Source organism: Myotis davidii, unplaced genomic scaffold (genome assembly GCF_000327345.1).
Source record: "Myotis davidii unplaced genomic scaffold, ASM32734v1 scaffold337, whole genome shotgun sequence".
NCBI lineage: Eukaryota > Metazoa > Chordata > Mammalia > Chiroptera > Vespertilionidae > Myotis > Myotis davidii.
In genome coordinates, this window is record NW_006288250.1 from 1,707,805 (window position 1) to 1,717,395 (window position 9,591).

At 40.1% G+C, this 9,591-nt stretch overlaps 1 protein-coding gene across 4 annotated transcripts in view; it reads right to left on the reverse strand.

Annotated features, from left to right (window-relative positions):
- The window catches only part of CHURC1 (churchill domain containing 1), a 25,221-nt gene extending 21,348 nt beyond the window's left edge, over positions 1-3,873 (reverse strand). For all 4 annotated transcript variants that reach the window (XM_006760090.2, XM_015561556.1, XM_006760089.2 and 1 more), the window contains exon 1: positions 3,722-3,873. In XM_006760090.2, the coding sequence (XP_006760153.1) occupies positions 3,722-3,838 (117 nt within the window). In that variant the 5' untranslated portion in view covers positions 3,839-3,873. The remainder of the gene's footprint in view (positions 1-3,721) is intronic.
- Positions 3,874-9,591: the final 5,718 nt, after the last annotated feature.

A 9,591-nucleotide genomic window follows, 5' to 3' on the forward strand; every position in this document is an offset into this window, starting at 1 on the left:
GCCAAACCGGTCAGGGCGGGCCCATTTTTTTAAAGTTAGGTTGTTTATCTTATTGAGTTATAAGCTATTGAGCTATAAGATTTCTTTATATCTCTTAGACACAAATCCTTTATCAGACACATGTATTACAAATATTTTCTCCCTGTCATTGGTTTGCCATTTTTTATGGTGTCTTTTGAAGATTTTTTGAAGTCCAATTTATCAAACTGTTTCTTCCCTTATTTTTGTGCTTGTCTTCTAAGACATATTTGTTAACCCCAAGGTTGCAAAGATTTTCTCCTATGTTTTCTTCTAGAAATGCTATAGTTTTAGCTTGTTGGTTTAGGTTTACAATCATATTGAAATAATATTTATATATGATATAAATAATCAAGTTTCATTTATTTCCGTATGAATATTTAGTTGTTCCAGCAACATTTATTAAAAAGACTATCCTTTCCACATTGAGTAACATTGGCACCTTTGCGGAAAACTCAAATGACTACACATATGCGGGTCTACTTTTTTGACTATTCTGTTCCCTTGATTTATATGTCTATCTATTCTATGCACTACTATCACACTCTTTTGATTACTGTAGTCTTTAAAATCAGGTAGTCCTGATTGGATTTAAATCAGGACTGCCTTGATTCTATAAAGGCTGACTGTTAAGGACTCCAAGAAATTAAGGAATTAGAAACAGTCTTAAAAGAATAAAGCTCAAAAAAAAAAAAAAAAAAAAAACTCAAAAAAAAAAAAAAAGAATAAAGCTCTAAATACCAATTTCAAGTAAATAGTACTCTGAATAGGACTGCACCCATAAATACGGGCACCTTGTATACAAAGTGGCCTAATCCATGTAATCTGACCTTGTAAGTATGCAGAATGTAAACTCTAAACACTGACAGCATAAATCAAATTGGAAAGTTCAAGTTCTCAGTGTAACATTACAAGCAAGTAGGCCAGAGCTGTTAAAAATTCATTACCGTGTATCTCTAGTCTATGAAAAACACCTATCACAAAACTCCAGAAAATTTTATGAAAACAAAGATAAATAATTAGATATTTACTATCTACTCATTCTACACTTAGAACTTCCAACACGCTAATCCATTATTTTTTTCTGCCAAATTTTTTGGATGACTATACTTATTACCACCATCTTATTATTCTTTCCCTTGCTAAGCTCAAGCAAAGAGGCTCTGCTCTTACTGCCCTTAAAAATATCTATGACTCAATAAAATCTCAAGGAAAGATGCTTGAGATTTCCAATGGTCAATTAGTCTTACTGAACATCAGGAAGAGAGTTCAGTTCTTCTAAGGCAGTGGTTCTCAACCTTCTGCCCTTTAAATACAGTTCCTCATGTTGTGACCCAACCATAACATTATTTTCGTTGCTACTTCATAGCAATATGAAGTATTGCTCTCTCCTTTACTTCATAACTGTAATGTTGCTACTGTTACGAATCGTAATGTAAATATCTGATATGCAGGATGGTCTTAGGGGACCCCTGTGAAAGGGTCGTTCCACCGCCAAAGAGGTCGCGACCCACAGGTTGAGAACCGCTGTTCTAAAGGTTACCTATTCCATTTTTAAAATCTGTTAAAGCTCTTTATTCTGATTCAAAGCCTACAATCCCATAACACCCACCCACTAATTATTTCTAATTCTGCCTTCTAAAATTCCAAAGAAAAGTTTAATTCTTCCTCATGACAACCCTTTAATTATTTTGGAGCATAACAAAATTGGAGAAAAGTGCTTATGAACGGCACTTTCCTAAGTTTTCCAATGACCTCAATCCTTTTCCCGCTCTTCTTCCTCTACTGTATTCTATCTTCACTCTCTAAGTTAATTTATTCCTTGAAGCTCAATCCTTGATTCTATACATTCTTTCTTTAAGAGAACAAATCTTTTCCATTTGACAACTTTATTTGGCTGACTCATCTGTTTGAATCTTGCACCCAAACTGCAACTTATATTTTCACTTGGTTGCTTGAATTTTACATTCTCAACCTTGAGTGAGACATGATTAAAATAATTTGACCATTTGATCCTCAATTTTGATAATCATAATTCTAATTTTCCTGGTTGCCTAGCTTGAAAATCCTGAGATCATCTAAAGCTCTTTCCTTCTCCCCTCCTTCATTAAATTGGTTGAGTCCTGATTAATGCTTTCTTTGAAATGCGGTCTTCACTATTTCATGCCTACACTACTGCTGTCATGGCTCCCCAAATGTTTTATGGGACTCTCCTTTTACATTTCCCCATCCCATTATTTCAATATACAGCCATAAGATTCCTTTTCCTAAGCAACAGATTTCAATTTTGTTTGATGGCTGCCCAATGCCTAAAGTATAAAATCTAAACTTCTCAATATCATTTTTAAGTCTTTGAAGTCTCAATATCATTTTTAAATCGAAACTTTGCAATATAATTTTTAAGTCTTCAGCTCAACTCTTAAGAATCCAACCTAATCTCTTTAATGTATCTCCCTCATGGTCTCTGTAATGTGCAGTGTTCATTATTGGATTCATAAAAGTCTCTTTTTAAACTTTAAAAGTATATATGAAATAGATTACAGTACAGAAAAGTATGTCAAAAGTAAATGTACACCATAAAGCCTCTACCTATTAGGTGTCAGTAGTACTCCCAGATGTGACAACCAAAAATGTCTCCAGATATTGCCAAATGTCAGGTGGGAGGGAAAATTACTCCTCATTGAGAACCACTGCTCTAATTGGTTCACTTTCACTGCTCACTCACCGTGTTCCATCCTATGACTCCACCGCCCTTTGCCAGGCTACTCTATAAACAATGCTGTTATCCACATTCTTATACAAGCCCAGGACCATATGCACATGCCTTTATTTCTGTAGGATGGCAACTGCTGGGTCATTCAGTAGGCGCATCTTTAGCTTTACTTGATAATGCTAAACCTCTGTTCAAGGGGGTTGTCCCATATGAGTTTCCATGTTGTTATATAAAAAGAATAAATATTACTCAAAATATTAAGAGACTGAAGAAACTATAGAGATTTCCTACCTCTCACCCTATACAAGAATCCTTGTTTTGCTATTTTCCCCCTTCCTTCTTTTCTACCCTAGTCACAACGAACTTTCAAGTCCCAACTTAAGTCCTTTGGGGGGAGTGGGGGAGGATAGCAATGTAATCCCCTATTGCTCTCTCCTTTCTCTAAACTTGAACAGCATTTACGGACGGTACTACTCAATTCTTGTTAATCACATACTCCCCCAGAAGGTAAGTTCTTAGGCTGCAATGAAGCTGCCTCTTATTCCTTCTCCGCTACCCGCCTGTAATCTGGCCACGCACACACAGAAGTTCAGTACGTACCCCATGAATGTGGAATGAGAGTAAACGAGTCTACAAGCCCCTGAGCGTGAGAGGAACAGAGATTTACAAGGTTAACAGCCGTGAAACCTAAATTCTAGTCTTGGCTCTCATACTAACTACAATATGAACCTGGGCAAGTGGCTTCCCCTTTCCGGGGCATGTGTTTTCTCATCTACAAAGTGGGGTTGGAAGAGATGACCTCAGAGGCCCCTTCCAGAACTAGAATTCTGTAAGAAGAATGGAACTTCATCCCATGAAGCCTGCGGGTGAGACCAGGGAAGGGACGGGGTGTCTGCTGCCGACTGGGTTGAGGGCGGTGGGGTGTCCAGAAGCCCCAGGGGCCGGGCTCGGGCCGAAGGAGCGGGAAGCTCTCGGCTCTCACTCGCTCACCCGATTGGGATATTCCTTCTCGACACAGTCCCCGCACATAGCGACGCCGTTAACAGGGAAGGTCCTCCAGTACTTCCGGGAAGGCGAAACCTCGCGAGAGCTGAGAGATTGCCGCATGCGCCCTAAGTCCTCGCCCCTGGAGGATTCAGTCAGGGAACGGAGTCTAAGTCCCCGCCCCTTAGCAACTGTTGTCAGGGCACGGCGGGGTCTCTTATGCAACAACCGACAGCAACCCCTCGGCCTTCTGAAACGGCGCGAGAACGAGCACCAAGTGGCGGGAAGGGGAAAGGGATCTTGGGCCCAGCAAAGTTCCAATAGGCGCCTTCCTGAGTCTAGGCTTCCAGTTACAACACACAAGAAAAGTAATTATTTCTCACGTCCTGCTTACTTTCAACCTTTCAGCTGCCTTGGTTTACTCCATATATAAAGCTGAAATTATAATTTAAGTATTTTTCCTTAACCATTTCTTAGGGCAGTGAGAATGATAGATCAGATCTCGGCAGATGAATAAGCAATAACTGAAGTGTTTGGGAAGAGGCACTTAAAGCTTTGCAGAAATGAACAACATAATCTGATGAACAAAAACAGATCCAGAAACAGAAAAACAATGAACATATAAAATGTTAATAGTAAATGACATTCCTGGAGTCCTCTCTGTCACAGAAGCACCTCAGTGGCCGGCAAACACTATATAAATAGAAAATGGCCAGGTCAGTGATCTCTGCCTCATTTCCCGATTCTGTGCAGCTCAAAATGCTTGTGATTGCTGTCCTGGTTCTTTTTTAATAACCTTTTTAAAGCAAGCAGTTTAACGGGGCTTGCTAATATGGGAATTGGATATCCACTGGAGTGTTGAAATTGTAACCTTTGGTATTTAAGGATCTGCAACAGTTACTAAAAGTCGCAGGTGTGCTAAAAAGCACTGCAGGAACTAGTGCATTCGAGTTCACTCTATTCTTGGAATAATTATGCCTTCTTCCATTTGTGTGCATTTTCAACATTTCACTTTCTAATTTTATGCTTTTACAACCCTGTAAGATTAGTAATGTGAACCCCCAGAAGAAATACATCTGCCAAGAAGGACTCCTCATGGTTAACTGGGCCCTGACAGGCCTCTCACACACACTGCCGTTCAGGGAAAAGTCGGGGAACTGAGCTGTCAGCTTCCTGCACTGTGTGCTCCAGCCACCTGAGTCAACGCCTATGAGGGATTCCAACCATGCAGTGAGACCTGCCCGGACCAATGGGAACTTTAGAGCTATATACTCATTTGCATCTATGTTGGCCAATCAGAGCTGTTCTCTAACGAGACCAATCAGAATGCAGAGTTCTAACCAATCAGAATAGTGCATTTGGACCATTCAGAACTGTGCTTCTGGATTTCTCGCTTGCATAAAAATGGACCAATCAGGAAACAGGGCGGGGAGTTACTCTATAAAAGGTGGCCTCCCCTTAGTCTCAGTGGAGCACACTTTTGGTTTTCATCAGAGACTGTGTTTTCCTGGCTGCAAGTTGTGCACAGGAATAAAGCCTCTCCTCCACATTCAAACTGAGAACTGTTGTTGACAGTGAGAAAAGTCATCTTCCCTTTTCAGATGAGGAAACCAAGAAAGTAAGTGGTTAAGGGTCTTGTCTATGGTAACAAAACTAGTCAGTAATCTGGCAGGATTAGGACACAGTCCTGACCCTGGGCTCAACCGAGGATATGTTTATTGATTTTAGAGAGAGGAAAAGATGAAAGAGAGAAGCATCAGAACATTGAGTGGTTGCGGCCCGTACCTAACCCAACTAGGGATTGAACCTGCAACCTAGGTATGTACCCAGACCAGGAATTGAATCCAAAATCTTCAGTATGTGGGTCCACACTCCAACTGAGCCACACCAGCCAGGGCTGGGCTCAACTTCTTTTTAATACAGTGGCTCATCACCACATGTGGCTATAAAGGACTTTTAATGTGACAAATATGAACTGAAATGACTTGTAAGTACATCTTCGACTCTAGATTTAGAAAACAGTATGAAAAAAAGTAAAATATTTCATTAGTAATTTTTATATTGATATTGAAATAATTGGGCTAATTATTAAAATCAATTTCACCTGTTTCTTTTTATTAATCTGGCTACCAGAAAATTTAAAATTACAAATGTAGCTTAAATTATATTTGTACTACACAAGGCTGGTCTAAACAATTCTCTTTCTTGATTGATTTTTAAATGCATCCTCTATTTTTAAAGCTTAATGGTGACATTTAACATTACTAACCACTGTATCTCTTTTATTCAATTCTATAGACATTTGTTGAGTGCCATCTCTGTGCAAGGAACCATGCGGACAACAGGAAGATGAAAAAGACATGTCCTAGTCTCCAGAGATTCACAATAGAATCTGAGAGATGAAATGAGCACAAATGCCTATAATTACGGGAAGCTTGTGGTTTTAGGCCACCAAATGGAGAGACTTCTGGCAGATGGGGGATTGCAAAAGAGGGATTTGGGTCTTGAAGAATGTATAGGGTTTCAAAAAGCAGAGAGTTTCATATAGGAATTTCAGGTGGACCATACCAAAGAGTTTGGATTTTATCATGTAGGTGATAGGGAGCCGCTGGAAGTTTGAGCAGGAGAGAGATATCAGAGTTGTGAGATTATCTTAGCAGCATTTTATTGGGACTGATGGAAACTGGAAGTAATTGGATATGCAAAAGGCAAACACAAACATGAACCACAAGGGGGAGATGTATAGCTTCCTGCCTCATCCCTAATAGAAAATGTTCATGATTTTAAAAAAAATTAAAAATCACCCTGCCAAGATCTCAATGATTAAGTTCTTTGGTATGAACTGATTTTAGGTTCTGAGGCATGAAAATCAGTTTACAGATTTACTAACGTGTTTACCTTTCAGAGTGATATGGTATCTTGTTATTAAAATGAGCAAGTGAATAAAAAGGTCATCTTATTCAGAGGCACAAAATGTCAAGAGCTAATGGCTATCCACCCAACGAAGTTCCCTATTCAAATATAACCATGCTCAGGGAAGAGAGTCAGCAAATGAGACTGGCAAGAGGAGGTGGACAGGACCAGAAATCAAAGTGAGATTATGGAAATAGGCATATGAAAGTCTGTGAGGTTGACAGGGTGGCAGACAGGAAAACAGACTACAAAGCAGGAGGAAACTAGTACTAGAAAGGGATGATCAAGTAGTGGTGTAAATAAGTTTGAAAAAGTTTACCCCCAAAATCTATTTTCTCTTGTAGGTAATTATGTTAAAGCAAAATTTATAGGAAATATTTAAGGATTACCTTCTAATAGAATGTTCTCTTTAATATTGCGATGTCAATAACGTACATCAAATATACTCACGGATTGCAGTTAATGCATGAAATTACCTCTTGGTAAATGAATCCATTTAGGTAGCTCTAAATGTTAAAATTATTCAATTACATATGCTAAACTTTCCCCCGGGACAAGATTAAAATTTTCCCGTAAGAGTTCAGTTTGAATCTCCCAACATCCTCTTTCTAGCACTTCTTTCCTTTTGCCTTTTATGATGCCTGAAGCCAAGAGTCTGGAAGGATGAGGTGCTGAGTATACCTATCCTCTTCACCTTCCATGTAAAGGGGCGAGGAATCGCCCCACAGCTTTTATGGTACCACTGTCAGACCAGGTTCAGAGGTGGAAGGAAGCTCATCCCCAGGCAGGAGTTCAGCTGATGAAGGTATGTGTCATTCTTTCCATTGTCTCAAGGGAAGTGTGAAATAGGAGCGGTTGTCTTTATCCAGTATCATCTGCCTGGCACGAATGAATCAGCAGCAATTCCAGGCCAACACTGTGAACACAGGTGAGCCTGGCCGAAAGACTCAAAACCAGCCTTTTTTCTTTTTAGTTTAGTGGCCAAGTTGGACTTTTTTTCTTCCTTTTGTGGTTCTCATAGCTACTCAGAGTATAAGCTCCAGCTTTCAAGCACATGGCATTTAAAAGCAAGGGAGCCCTCGACGGTTTGGCTCAGTGGATAGAGCATCTGCCTGTGGACTGAAGGGCCCTGAAAGGAATATTTAGGGAATAGCCTGGTAATTTAAAGCTAAGATTTTAGATTCTGGTGTTAAGTTTTATCTTAATAATAGTAGGACCTTAAGCAAGTTGCTTATTGGCTCGACTTCAATTTTCTCATCTGTAAAATAGTGACAGTAATTAATACATCCACTTCACATGGTTGTTTTATAAAATGATACACAAGATTCAAGCGTGTTAAGAAAAATAACTTCCACCATACACGTGAGGTCTGAAGTAGAAGGGAGGATCATGAATGAAGAAAGGGGGGTTGGTCATGAATGCCTAACAGCCTGCTCAATGTGTGAATGTGTGTCTAGCTGCATTGGGTAATATGAGACTGTGTACTTTAATTTGTACAAGGCGGTTTGTGTGCACTTGAAAAGACTGAACATGCATGTTGTGTTGGAGAGGATACTGGGAAAAAAAAGAGTTGTGTTAGGGGGAGAGAAAACAGTTGATAGAGAGAAAGCGACAAGCCAGGCTCCTCCGGGAAGCAGACTTGGAAAGTTACCCAAAGATCCAAAGAGGCAGGGAGCCCTAATCATAGATTTCCAACCCCACTTCTGGTTCCTTGTACTTCTTGCTCTGCACAAAATCTTCTTTGGGAGCTACTGTGAAAGTACATACCAAGGTTTGAGAGAGCTGAGGCATGTTATTAAGCATCTACAGAAGACAGTGCCCGGAATGCAAGTTATACTAAATCTTACAATGCCACTGCTTTAAAAGCTCTTGATTCCCCCACTGCATTCAAACCTTTGTAAAAGTTGGCCCCAGTCTACTTCTCTGTCCTCACGTCCTGCTGCTCCCCACCTCTCCTGCTCTCCTATCCTTGTCCTACACATTACCTATTTGTAGGTTCACCAAACTTCTCGTGGCCTTAACCACAACAAAGTCTTTCAAGTATTTCTTTCTAGCTTCTTGTGTGATTTCCCTCTGCCCAGAATGGTCCTTTCTCTCCCTGTTGAAGTCCTATTTAGTCTCCCAGACATAATTCAATCTTCACCTCTTCCATGAAGGCCAGATATTAGTTTCCTATTCTAAACTCCTATAACCACACTTTATTCACGCCCCTATTATGGAATGTACCACTTGACTGGGACTCCTTGGGAATGACGCATGTTTCCCAGCTTTTAGCATTTTATGCCTGACACATAATGGGCTCTCAGTAATGTTTATTGATTTAAAAAGCTGAACACACAGTTTCACCCAGGCCACCACCTTACCCCAAATTCCATGGCCAAAAGCAACCATCATTCTGCCCATCTCATTTAGACTTCATTCTATTAACTCCAGGTCATTGCTTTCAAAGCTTTTAACATTTGAAAAAGGAAACAAACATTTTTTTAAGAGAAGGAGTTTGGGTTTAAAAAATTGTTTTAAGCCCAATATCCTCCAATTACTCACCAAGAATATATTGCTAAGTCATGTCTTCATGCTGTGCCCACCAGCATGATTCGCCAGCCGAGGGCCTGGATGACTCAATAGGAGAACAATGTACCCTAATATTATTCCATTTAACACCTCATTGCTCTCTAGGAAATGATCTGTAAACTTAGAGTTCGGTTTGTCACCTCATTCCTGGAAGTTTAACATCTTCCTAATTTTAATTGGCTCTATACACGATTTTGTCTTTTTCTTTTATAGATAACTAGAGGCCCAGTGCAGAAAATTTGTACACTGGGGGTGGGGGTGTCCCTCAGCCCAGCCTGCACCCTCTCCAATCTGGGACTGCTGGCTCCTAACCGCTCGCCTGCCTGCCTGCCTGATTGTCCCTACTCGCCTGCCTGCCTGATCATCCCTAACCATTCTGCCTACCTGCCTGA